Source organism: Phallusia mammillata, unplaced genomic scaffold (genome assembly GCF_965637545.1).
Source record: "Phallusia mammillata unplaced genomic scaffold, kaPhaMamm4.hap1.1 HAP1_SCAFFOLD_340, whole genome shotgun sequence".
In the NCBI taxonomy this organism is placed as follows: Eukaryota; Metazoa; Chordata; class Ascidiacea; order Phlebobranchia; family Ascidiidae; genus Phallusia; species Phallusia mammillata.
This window is the reverse complement of record NW_027649070.1, coordinates 1-13,547: the sequence shown is the minus strand read 5'-3', so window position 1 is coordinate 13,547 and position 13,547 is coordinate 1. Positions and strand designations below refer to the sequence as shown.

Below are 13,547 nucleotides of genomic sequence, written 5' to 3'. Positions count from 1 at the left end.
GATTCGTCAGTTGTTACATCGCGAGTTTGTTGTAATGTTTCGTCCTGTTGATTCAAATCCCGAACTATTATTTGTGGTGGTTTAAATATGGGAACTGATCTGCATATTACCGTTGAGTCACCATTGAAATTAAGTTTTTCATGAGTCATATTTGCACTATTAAACTAAACCATGCTCATAAAACGAGAGAAATTATCGCTTCCAATTTATTAATGTTCTGCACTCGTGGCATTACGCTGTTAACGTGTTGCAATCGCTGATGCAAGTACAGTAAAATAAATTACTGAATAATAGACAACAGACGTTTGCCTCAAGTTTAGGGTGTAAAAGTTGTGTGAAGTTAGCCTCACGATATTTTTAAAATATTTTTTGCTGTGCTTACAGTTTGTATCGCCATTTAAAATTTTATTATTTTATTTTCTGTTTTCGGCAGGACAACATATGAAACAGTGACAATGATTTCAGTATTTTTGCTGGTTTGTTTTTTATTTGGAAGTATAAGTGGAAACCAAACAGTGAAGGAAGACTTCAAGTTACAACAGAACAATACCAATGAACTTGCTGAACAGATTCCATGTGTTTATGTTCCTGGCCTCTACTTAGGCAGTAGACAGAGGGAACTGGAATGCTGCAATGAAACTGTGAAAGTTTTCGAGTCGCGTTGGGCTTACCCGAGAGCCTACTTGACTCGCTATCTTAACACTTTACAGTCGTGGAAATGCCCGCAGTTTAACGATGAATGTCAACGCCGCACTTTTAGCTTCAACCAGTTTGCGAGAAACGTCTACGACCATTTCTGCGACTCCCAACAACTTGTGTTAAATTGCTACACCAAGGTGAAAAAAATTGTCGAAAACAAACCGTCGTATCGTTTCAACGCGATACAAACTGTTTCACCACTGATACCACATTGGAAGTCGTTGGTTGAAGAAGTGAAATTACTTCGCTTCAATCAAGAAGAATTACAAGATCCGTGTCTGCAAGTTGCCTTGTACGAGACTGGAGACAAGACGAAGTACCAGGAAATCAAGTCGATAGAGATTCCGACTTGCGACTTCGTGTGGGGAGGTTTTGATGACGATTCGATCAGGGCGGAACAAATTTCAGCGTGGATGCTCGTTAATACTCGGTAGGTGGCGAAAAAGTGTTCGAAAAAGACTTATAACTCAGCACCTAGTGACAATAGTGAAACAATGTGGTATAAAATGGTAATACCTCGGTCTTAAATAATCTTTGAAAAGACATATAGCATTAAATGTTTCTAAACAGCTGAACCGAAAAAAGTCGTTGAAAGATCTTACTTTTCAGCCATTTATCACAACTTAATGTCCAGTTAGCATACTATTAAGCTGTCAAAAACTTCTCACAGGTGCAAAGTCAACATCGGCATTATATTCGCGGTGTGCGTCATACTTGCACTCGTCATCACCACTGTCAACGTCATAGTGATGTGTGTCTTCCTCACAAACCCCGATCTACGTCACAGTCAGGGAATTTACAAAATATCACTGGCGGTTGGAGACCTTCTCGTCGGCATCATTCTCTTCCCAACATTTATTGTGAGTCTCTGGATGGTCGCCCGCACCCCGCTCACTCCTTACGACTCCGGCTTGCCTGCGTATGTCAACGTTACTCCATCCACGGAAACCGTACATGAAATCATCTCCTCAGATCGGTATTATCTCGCTCCCTTGATTAACCGGGAATACTTGAAGTTCGTCGGTTTCATCACCACCACATCTCTCACTGTTTCGATATACAGTCTCACTATCGCCGGTTTTGACCGCTTGGTGGCGGTACGTCGGCCACTGCGGTATCGCAAAGACAAAGCACGCACGCTCGCCATCAAACTATGCTTGGTTGTGTGGCTGGTCGCTCTCATCTTTGCTTCACTGCCGACCTTTGTACCGACTTTGAACTATTTTCTTGTGGTGTCGTTTTTTACTTCGTTGGCTGGCCGTGACTCTCTGGTGATCTACGCTGTTGCGTTCGCGATTCCCGTGGTTATTATGTGGATTGTCAGCACTGCAACGTATTGCTACACCCGCAAGCACGGCAAGGTACGACGCAATATCACCAAAACTTCATCAGCATCCGGCAAAATGAGGTCAGTTGAAAACAGACTGGCGAGGACACTTATTCTGATGGTGGGAGCATTCACTCTTAGCCTCCTGCCAGTCATCGTGGTCCTGGTCGCCACTTTCTTTATTCCCTATATTCACCCAAGCGTACCTAGGAAACTTGAAATCGACAAAGCGACGGTTGTAATCGCGGTCGAGTTCAGCGTCTTCATGTTGGTCGCCTGCAACAGTTTGTGGAATTTCTTCATCTACAACGCCCGCAACGTTGAATTCCGCAAAGCTGTTCGTAAGATTGTGCACAGCGTTGCCAAGACAACCGGACTGCTCACGTGCACGGACACGCTTGGCTTGTGCTGCAGGCGGGTGGCGTATCATGGGCGTCGCCGCTTGTCGTCATTCCCGACACTCAGTGGAGACCGGAAGAAAAGTTCAACGACATCAGAAATCACATCTTTCGGAGGCATCTCACAGATCAAAGTGGATAGCACGGACAATTCGGTTTTCAACTCGACTCAGAAGTACTCCAGCACGGAGTTGCCAAACTCGAAAAGCAACGAAACCGGAGATACAGATGTTGTGTCCGAACTCGGCAAGAAACGAAAGAAGAAGGGAAGAGAGGGCGATTTGGCGAGAGACGACTCGATATTTCGATCGTTTGTGATCGACGCGAACGCTGATCATCTTTTCCTCTCGGTCATGGACAACATTAACGAGGAAATGATTTCGCCAACCCGAACGCAAGCAATTTAGTTACAAGTCATGCACTTTTTTGCACAGACGCATTTTTATTATTTATTTTGTATTCTATCGCTTTAATATTGTAAGCACCCAACTTTAGTTCTGCGCCAGACCATAAAGCCTAAAACCGGTTCGAAATCGAATATCTCTTCCAGCCCGAAACAACCAATTTGGATCTACGAGCAGAAACGAGAAACGAAAACGTCCTTAAACTCATCACGTTAATGATCAACATGTGGCCGATGAAATTAGCAATGCAAATTTAATGCGTTGTCTTTGACGTTTACTGGGAGTTAGAAATTACAATTCCAATGATGCGGCAAATTCTAATTGTGTACAACACGTGTTTAGTCTGCATGGTTCATGCGGGAAGTGTGTGGTTGTCTTTAAACCGCGATTTTTTAAGTTGTCTTCAATGCACGTTGAGCCGCGTTATGTTAGCGTAATGCTGTGTCACTTGATTGAGGCGTAATAAAAACTTTGCGTTTACTGAAAATGTGTAAACGTTTGTGATTGTAGTCAGGGTTAATCCCTGGTAGCATCTCATTCTCAAAACAATCAACCAAGCGACATGATACATACGATAAAAACGGTATATTTAAAAAAGATTCGGTTGTTTATAAATTAAACAGGAACCACCAAACTATTTGATTGCGGACCCTGGATAATTAATTGGATACACTCGTTGTACAAACAAACACCTCATTTATTTTAAACAAACACCTCATTTATTTTAAACAAACTTCAATTCCAATAAACTAACCAGGTCATACCAGAGCAAACATGGCAGGCGATACACTTTATCTATTTAAAGTTTGTTTAGTTCCAACAACTGACATTTAATTTAAGATTATGGCAGTTATCCGTCTGAGGTCAGATTGAGATAACTTCGATAATAGAATCCAAAGACAAAAATGAAACTGACATCACTCAAATGCACAAGAGACTAACAAGCAATGAGTCACTACATCAAAATGCAAATTGCTACTATAAAAATACATTTGATTTCCAAGTAAAGCGGATAAAATACGCGATTGTTTTCTAAAAGTGTTGGACATCTGTTTATAACTTTCGATGTCTGTTAGTGTTTAATGCGAGACTACGAGACTTTAGCACAGTGCTCGTCACAACACGCCGTCCCGTACATAGCGGTGAATAACAACACGACTATTCCACATAAACAGCAAGATATTCGCAAATAGCATCTGCCCGGGTTGATTTATAGCATAGAATATAAGAGGTCTATAGACATCGTCTCATTTGAAGTTTTTAAACAGTTGGAAACTAGTCACCGGGTAATTGTCTCTGTGTTAACAGTTGGCATTTCTGTATCCTTGGCTGGATTGTTGCACGATAAGCAAATGTTTAATTCAGTGGTTTTGGTTTTGACTTTGAGCCTCAGTAGCGCACTAGGGGATCTCCCCGTTAACATCAATATCAGCGACTTTATCAGAGCCAAAGTGCGGGAACAGTCTTGTGACGGAACAATCGATGGCAGTCAAATGACCCGGCTTGATGAGTTGGAGTGCTGTGTTGCAACAGGGCTTACGGCAAGAATTTGCACAATGTGCGCCAAAATGTGCAGGTCGAAATGTGCGCACATTTTTCGAAAATGTGCAGGTGCCAAAATGTGCAGGTTAAAATGTGCGCACATTGTTCGAAAATGTGCAGGTGCCAAAATGTGCAGGTCAAAATGTGCAGGTGCCAAAATTTCTCCCTTTCATACTAAAAAAGTCTTTCTGTCCCTTTCACACAAACAATTTTTTGTCCCAATTACATAATTATTATATATCTTTCCCTGCATTTTTATTTTAAATAGTGTTCTGTGCAAATCAATTAACTTATATAGGTATGTTATTTTTCTTGTTAAATGCAGTGGATTAAGTTTTTTAACTGAACAGAATATGACCCTTCAGGGCAAAAATAACTGAAAATACAATGTGGTTTCAAACAAATGCAGTGGTAAATAACTGATGCCTATATAAATGGTGAGAACTTATACTTTTGCATTGCACATCCATCATTTTTTTCATGACATCTCAGTATTATCCTTTTCTAAACCCGTTTTGTTACCATTGTACATATTTTTTACCAAAAATATAATACAGAATGCCCACAGCGGTCTCAAAAAAATATTTTCCCTATCCTAATATTCTTTCTGGCTGTTTCAGTCTCTTTATCTCTCTAATTGTTCACGCCAGATTTAGTTTGTTTATTTATTTGCAATCCCACATGAAACATACACCTTTTTCGTTCATAATGGCAATCATCTAGTTTCTGTATATTAGTCAGGAAACAATTACAAATTTTGCAAAAGCATCTAATGATATTTTGGTGTATTATGATATTCCTACAGTAGGTCTTTTTAGCCATCTGGTCCACACAATAGCAAGTCAGAAGCAATAACATGAATGTTTTAGCAAACTTAAAATTAGGGCATCACATCAAGTATTTGTGTGGGTTTCAAAACTAACCTAATTAAATACCCATATACCAAGTTATGTCATGTAAATGAGCCTCAAACAAATAAAAAATGTCAAACATTAAGTTGGGCAACTGTGTGGTTGTCCTTTTCTTTTTGAATGTTGTCATTTGAGTTTCTTCCAAAGACACATATATAGTCCTTTTGTCAATTGTGCAGTATAACCCAAAGGATGGAAAACTTTCTAATAATTCATTTGTTTCATTGAATAAAAATCACTGGACAGCTGGGTCTTTGACTTGGTTTTGAGTTTAATAACAGTATACTCATATGGTAGTCCAGCAACTTCTAGAATTTCACATATGTCTTTTTTGGAAACTCTGTGAGGATCAGTGTAACTTTTGCAATGCAGTAAAAATCTAGCTTGTTGGCTGGCCGTAAACATCCTGTCAGGCATTTACGCACTTTGTAAAAGTTGCAGTAACTCATAAAAGGATAAGCGAGACCTCCAGACTTTGGCTCCACTAAAGAAATCAGCTGGCCCTGTGGTCGCATGGTTGACAACATGCTGACAATTTTGATAACTTCCGTAAACTAGTTTTTTGCCTTGAAAAAACATATCCTCATAAATACTCTGTTGTGTTTAACTCTTTGTTACTTATCATAGCAATTTGACTTGTGTTTTCTGCACCAGTTTCCTTGGTGGTTATGATGTCTAGCAATTGTTTTGGTGCCTTGAATTTTTCTTCAAATTACCCTTTGTTGACAGTTTAAAATGAGTAACTTTGGAAAAAAACATGATCTTTGTTCAAGCTTGACCTTTCGTCTGTCCAGAGTTCCTGGTCGAGGCCAAAGTCGTTGAACATCAGTTCAAAGATACAGCCAGTTAGGAAAGTTCTATTTTTACCAGACTTTAAATCAATTAGTAATAAACTTTATGCACCCTTTAATATGTTAGGTAAAATCACTTGAAAGCGTTTAAAGAAGTACTAAAAAGATAAAACGTACATTAAATACTCTCCAACAGCACAATCACAACCACGTAGTAACATTATACAGGGTAGATGCATAAATCTGACCATACAAGCCCAGCTTTGTCATTTGCTTGCTCTTAAAGCACCAAACTCAATGCAAGCATCCGACAAGCGTGTAGTGTTAATCAAGCGTGACGGAAACAATAGCTGGACTGTCATATGAGTATACTATTGTCTAATTGTAAAATCTATAGAAGCTGGGCAGGCTACAAGCTAACAGGCCTTAAATTAAAAACAATAAAGTCAAACCGATTGAGGTGACGATCGTGTACATATCTAGTCTGAAAAACAGTGTTTCCTATTTCCTGAATGCTAGATAATTTCACGCTTTGCCATATCTAACAAACACAACACGCATTTTTACAAGTTTCTCTTAAATCCGATTTTAATTTATAGGTCATAACTTATAACTAATATTTTTGGCACAATTTATGACCACAACAATAGTTTGACGTTAAATATCAATACTTCATTTGAGCGACTGCACATTTTGGCACCTGCACATTTTCAAAAAATGTGCGCACATTTTGACCTGCACATTTTGGCACCTGCACATTTTCGAAAAATGTGCGCACATTTCGACCTGCACATTTTCGAGCACATTGTGCAAAAAACGCTCGCATGCCCGTCTCCTGTGTTGAGATCAGTATAAGTTACAGACAAACATGGGGTGAACGCTCGTCGTTTCTAAGCTCGCATTTAGCCACTCTGTGGGTTCTTGGTTGCCCTGAGTTTCAAAGCGAGTGCGCAACGAGGCATTATGCCTTTAACGATTTCTCGTCTCTGGTGTACGACCTTTACTGCGACCCGGATCAACTGATATCGAACTGCTATGGCGTCATACTGGATACAGTGACGGACAACAGAGCGAGATTTAAACCTCAATACAATCCGGAACTAAATATCACTGGTTCATATTTTCCACTAGCTAATGCTTCAGCCACGTTTCAAAATTGGCTCGATGTGTCAGCGTGGCTTCAAAAGCTTGACCTCAGCATGAAGGACATTGTGAAACCTTGCATCCAAGTGTCACTTTACGCCACAGCGCCACAGAGAGAGTTTCACGAACTACTCCACGTGGAAATCCCCTTCTGTGAGCTTGTTTGGTGCGGGTTTGATGATGAAACCGTCAAGTATTACAACGTTTCGCCGTGGACTTGTATTTCACCAAGGTAAATATGCATTTAGGAGTTGTTTTGACGTATAAACGCAAACCAACTCACAGGCCACGAATCATTTCGTGTATTTAGAGCCTAGCACATAATATATTGCAGAAAGTTACTTGGTGAGAAATTTTTACTTGATTTGCCACCCTGGTAATTTATTGATGATGTTAGGTGAGGTGAATGACTAAATGCAATCAATCGTTTACAATTCCCCCAAAAATAAGGCGTCCAACATCTTTTGAACAAAACTTTCACTGTTAAATTTTTCTCACAGGTGTGAAACGAACATCACAATCATACTTGTGGTTTGCATTATCTTCTCAATCCTTATCAGCATCGCCAACATCCAGGTAATAGCGGTGACTCTCCTCTACCCGGAACTGCACCACAGTCAGACCATATACAAGTTCTCATTGGCCGTGGCTGATCTCATTATCGGCGTGGTTGTCTTGCCAACGGTGGTAGTAAGTATCACCAGGTTCACGATGTCACCTCACCACACCAACCACGATGTACATCACGAATCGTCATTTCAAGAGAAAAGCGCTGCTTTAAATGAATACGAAGACCCCGTGTCGCCCAGATACACAAACGCCGTTGGATACTTCATGAGTCTATCTCTGCTTGCTTCGCTTTATTCAATCCTATTTGCGGCGGTGGACAGATTTATAGCGATGTCCAAGCCAATGTTGTACGATAGAAACATCGCCAACAAGATTGCCAAGTACAGTTGTGTTTCTGTGTGGGCAGGAGCATTGGTAGCCGCTTCTTTCCCAATGTATCTTGACGGCCTCTACTACTACCAAGCAATATCGGTGCTGGTTGCGGTGGGCGGATCTAGGGCGGGGATCGTGTACGTGTTGGCCTTTATCGTTCCACTAGTCGTCATCTGGCTTCTAAGCATCGCTACGTTTCTGGCAACGAAGAAACAGACGCGAAAACAGTGCCAACTCACAACACAGTGCAACTCTCGAAGGACTGAATATAGGTTGGCACAAACGCTTGCAATCATGGTCGGAGTGCTGACTGTGTGTGTTTTACCCGCAGCTATCAGCTCTATTATGACCGTGGACGTCCCTATTGCTGAGGACTTACAGAAGTTTATGAAAATACGCGACGCACAGCTAGTAGGAGCGATGTGTCTGCTCAGCAACAGTTTGTGGAATTATTTTATCTACAACGCACGCAACGAGACCTTCCGTGCGTCACTGAGAAAGCTAATGTCGACTTTAGGGGACAGAGTCACACGTTTGCCTGTCATAAGACCCAGTATTCAGCTTTTCACGGGTTTATGCACCAAACGTCGAACATCTACAACGCCGTACATAAACAACGGGTGGAGAAAAATGTCAAGAAGAGAATCGGAATCGACTCTTAATTCGAGCCGAAGTAGCAGCTTCGGTTTCGAGTTTAACCGAACAGTGTGTCGACTTGATGGTTATGAGGAGGAATCGACCTCGGTTTCAGATACGGGGGATCACCCACTCTCGTCGTTCCGCATCAATGCAAACACGGACACGTTCCTGAAATCAGTCATGCGTAAATTCGACGCAATTTCCAACAAATAATAGTTTTACTGCGTGTGCTTCGTTGTTGTACAAATTGATTTTGCAAAATTCAAACTTATTTCAAATGGAAAAAGAAAATGTCACCAATAGTCCTCAGAAAATTTAACCTTAAAAAAACAAAAGCAAATTATCGATTGTAAATTATTTATCTTTCGTGCTGCTTTCTCACCCAAATAATGATCAACGCACTTTGCTGCAACTTAAATATTGATTCAATGCAAGTCCTTCTTGTTTATTTAACCACGCGAAATAAACTCAATCCAAGTCAAGTTCGACCAACCTCACGACACACCTCATGTGTAAATGCTTGGAAAACTGTCTTTGACAAAATCAGTCCAATTTGCAACATAGCACAATATTATGTGGCAAACCTAACTTAAATGAATAGTATTATCATATATCCGATAAGATTTTCTCAAATTTGTATATTGTATGGCACAAAGCAAAACCACAAAACCACGCAAACAAGCGCTGTATAGTTGCAGAGGTTTTTACTGAAGCGTTTGTAACAAAATTAATTAAGACAAAGTTTTACTGAATGCCTTGAGACCATTTTTTCACGAAGGCAAATTTTTTTTGCAAGCAACCGATTTGAAAACAATAAACAAATGTGCTAAAATGGTAAAGGTGGTTGACACCGCGTAAATTGTCACTTAGCTGAATTTCTAGAAAACATATTTACAAACAAGCATTTGATCGCTTTTCGCATAGTAGGACTTCGAACGCTGTAAATAAAAAAGTTCCATAAACTGTTGGATGATAAAATTGTCCAAGCAACGAATTCAAGCGCGTTGACATTCAGATATGCGGCAATGTTTAAGGTTTCAGGCCGCTGCAAACCAATATCGGTTACACTCATTTGAGCAATTAACAGCAAAATCGATGGCAGGATGCTCAAGGTGAAGGCCAAGGTTATCATAAGCAGGGTTTTTGCCAGTTGTACCTCGACCGGATCAAACTAAAGCGACCACGTATATCACATAACCCCATTTACCTATCAATATAGCATAGCTCGAAGTATATAAAACATACGTCGAAATAGAAGGAAAAAATGAAAGTGTGGCAAAAATAAAAGCCAATATCCACACAACGATACAAGCCCGTTAGGCTGTTTTCTTAGCTATGTCTTGTCGATACTTCAGAGGATGTATTACAACCCGGAGTCGATCTAATCCCGCTACCATGAGAATGTAAACGGATGCAAATAATGACAAGTGCGTTCCGAAACCAACAAAGGCAATGTACTGAGGTGAATCTATTGTAAACCGGAATTGCCATTCCCTTGGCGAGTAAATACTAGTTCCATTCTCGCACAAACTATTCTCTTCCTTGTAATTATTCAACACTCCATGCGTTAAAATCCATAGATTAATAACTGATGCAGGAAATACGATAACTCCCACCATGACGTCAGATATTGCCAGATAGAGTCTGTAGATGCCTTGGGTATGACGTAGACTCGGTTCTTTCGCTATAGCGACTATCACCAGAGAGTTCACAGCGGTGAAAAGAAATGATAAAATACCGCACACTACTTGAAGTATGTAAGTGTTGATATGGCACCTGAGACACGGTAGGGTTACAATAAGGTATGCCTTCTGTCTAGTGTTGAAATTATACATACACCTTATGAATACAGGATATTCAAGACCTCTAAACATGTCAAAGTTTGCTCAGTCGTTTTCAAGTGCTTTTATTTCAAAATGCCGTTATAGTCACAAACAGTTTTGGCAAAAAAGTTTACACCAGTTTACCTGTGATCTAACATTTTCCATTGCGTTAAGCGGCGGTTTACGTCCATTCTTGCATCGTATCCCATCCAATGCACGGAGCAAAATAGAGCACTATGAATCACAAGTTCATGAAAAGTGCAGTTTGATATTTCATACAAGGCAACCTGGACACAAGGCTCCTTCAGTTCATTCTCCGAAAGCCGAACATCATTTAAAAGATCAGCTGCTGAAGCCCAATCGTACGATGAAGTATTATAGTCATGTTGTCATAATTAGAATTGCGACGTTTCACCAGCGACTTGAGCATTGGGTAACACTTGTCCACGATGCTTTGTGGAGAGCAGAAGCTGTCGTAGATGAGAGAGGGAAAGGGATGGCGAGCAATCTCTTGCTGCATTCTTCTTTAAACTACGGACAACCCAGAGATCGAAGGGTCGCAAGATATTCTGCTAACCCGCCTTTAAACGTGAACCACCATGAGTGAAACTTACGGGTGAGAGCTTTGCAATGAATAGAAGTGCTGTATGTGAGAAACTTTGTGTCACTTGTGACTGTTTGTGGCGTCACGTTTCTGTGTTCCACCGCACACAGTTCAGGAAACATTAAAGAGCCAACGAACGTTAATATGAGTAACTTCCCACACAACGTAGACATAACAATGTCAAGCAACAAAACGATCAACCTATGACGGTACTATCAAGACCGATAAGGTACACAGGTTTTAAAAGTTGGTTGTTTCTTTCAAGTCGTTGATTTACATTTCAGAGAATCAGGGTACGACTAAAAAATGAATTATCACCTGAAACTACAGGTCGTTAATAATCTTTCACTGATATTACTTTTTCGAACATGTAGACCACAACTAGACAACATCCTACCTGGTAACCCCAAACAATATCAGAAACTCAATTAGTTGAAGTTTTATATTTAGTTCGCATTTCCAACTCTACACCCAATCAGCAGGTATCAACGACAACAAACTACAATACCAATTTTGCACGTTTTTCAACACAAGTACACAAGCCCTTTTTGTACCATACATCGTGGCAGTTCAATTGGTGACGTCGTACATAGCTGTGGACTAAACACTCTTCTCACGACTTTTTGCACGACTAGTGAGTCGGAGGGTGGCGTAGCCTACGCCAAAACACGCCTAAAAAAACACACGATTAATAAATCACAGTAGGCCTGGCCCTTTGAAGGCACCATACCGAATCAGTCGGTCATCAAGCATTCACCACCATTTTAACGTCGATTAGGGGAACTTTAAAATATATTGTCCTTGCCAAAAAAATAATTCACTTCGCAAACAATTCTTTATGTATGATCTACACAAACTGCAAATATTTGACACATAGATTGCACTATAAACGTTTATAATAGTTCACACTGACTTCTTCCCAACTATTGTGTTTGGTCGAATCTGGGTTCCAAAACTGTAAACAACCAACAATCGCGACAACATAGTAACGGGACCATCACCAGTAAACAGGGCAATAGATGTTTGCACCGTGACTTGCTATGATTAATTACCTTTCTTGATGAGTACGCGACGTGATTTGGTTTGTTGATTATCAAATGCAACACCACACATTGACAAACAGTGGTTTGGCCTTACAAATTCCGCAACAACTTTGTGGTTACAATTGAAAGTCGGTTTTTTTTTACTGTTTAAGCGTGCTATTGCTAGGAATTGAAGCACGGAATAAACAGTTGAGTTACTGTTTGGAAATGTGAACGATACACTACAACAAATGTAAGCTTAAGATCTCTTCATAAACATCACTTTGTGCAAGTATGGTCCATATTTCTAAGGTTTGTGTTTTATTTTGGTGGACGACATCTGTAATAATTGATTACCATATTTTCCAAGAGGCCTCGTTATTTATAACTCGCGTTCTTACTTTCTTACGACGTTTGACATTTTATTTTACCTCACGGCTTGGGACTAAATTTATAATCGCAAACGTATTCACATTAAAAGCAAACACCACTATTAGCACAGTGACTTGCAAAATTGGTTTGCAACACTAATTGTTCAGCGTTTGACATGAGCAAAGCTCAAAAATAAGATGTTTAATATTAGTTGCCCAAAACAAATATTTCCGAGACATAGTTTGGTTAAGTTTTTGCTAAAATCGTAGTCATAGGCGCCGAGTTTTACAAAAATGCAAGATGGCGGACGTAAATTATGACGTCACTTTTTGTGACGTAACTAAAGCGTGCAACCATACGAGCTCCAACTCAAAGCAGAATTTTTTTTTAAAGAATGCAACTTTCGTCAAAGTCTTAAAAAAAATTATACTAATGTTCATTTGAAACACTTTGCTTTAACGTTTTGATTGGTTTAGCAACGCTCAGAAAATGTTTCGTCAAGTTGTTGCTCTTGTATCACCTAAATAACATTTTATTACAGTACAATATAATGGCCATACATTCACTGCCAACAATTGTGTGTTTGACGTCATAAACAAAGCACTGACCAAAGCAAGTTGCAGTTTCGACACGTTTTGTTGCTTATATGTCAGCATGCTTGTGTAAAAGCAAAATTATTGCTAAATTTCCTGAGATTTTACGATGTTTCGTATTATACCGCTACAGACAAATCAAAATATCCACGGTGGCCGCCACCGTGCTTTACAATCCCAAGGTGGCGGCGCCACCCCGCCACCGCCCACTCGGCGCCTATGATCGTAGTGTCTCCAATGCTGTCCTAAATTTTAGCTTTGGGTCGACGGCAACCATGAACTTATAGCTATTGCTTCACAAACTGTTCAACCATTGCGCAATAAGAAACTTTTTTTC

At 40.1% G+C, this 13,547-nt stretch overlaps 2 protein-coding genes and 1 pseudogene across 2 annotated transcripts; 2 read left to right on the top strand and 1 right to left on the bottom strand.

The window, feature by feature from the left end:
• The first annotated feature begins 439 nt into the window (after positions 1 to 439).
• LOC145208737 (uncharacterized) lies at positions 440 to 3,309 on the top strand. The gene is made up of 2 exons (XM_080079009.1): positions 440 to 1,129; positions 1,370 to 3,309. Exons 1-2 carry the CDS (start codon positions 456 to 458, stop codon positions 2,829 to 2,831), a joined length of 2,136 nt encoding a protein of 711 aa, XP_079935135.1. The 5' UTR covers positions 440 to 455; the 3' UTR covers positions 2,832 to 3,309.
• Positions 3,310 to 6,768: 3,459 nt separating this feature from the next.
• LOC145208736 (uncharacterized) lies at positions 6,769 to 9,238 on the top strand. Its single transcript, XM_080079008.1, has 2 exons — positions 6,769 to 7,447; positions 7,716 to 9,238. Exons 1-2 carry the CDS (start codon positions 6,897 to 6,899, stop codon positions 9,007 to 9,009), a joined length of 1,845 nt encoding a protein of 614 aa, XP_079935134.1. The 5' UTR covers positions 6,769 to 6,896; the 3' UTR covers positions 9,010 to 9,238.
• A 293-nt stretch (positions 9,239 to 9,531) lies between these two features.
• On the bottom strand, positions 9,532 to 11,345 carry LOC145208735 (uncharacterized; annotated as a pseudogene).
• Between the last annotated feature and the right edge of the window lie 2,202 nt (positions 11,346 to 13,547).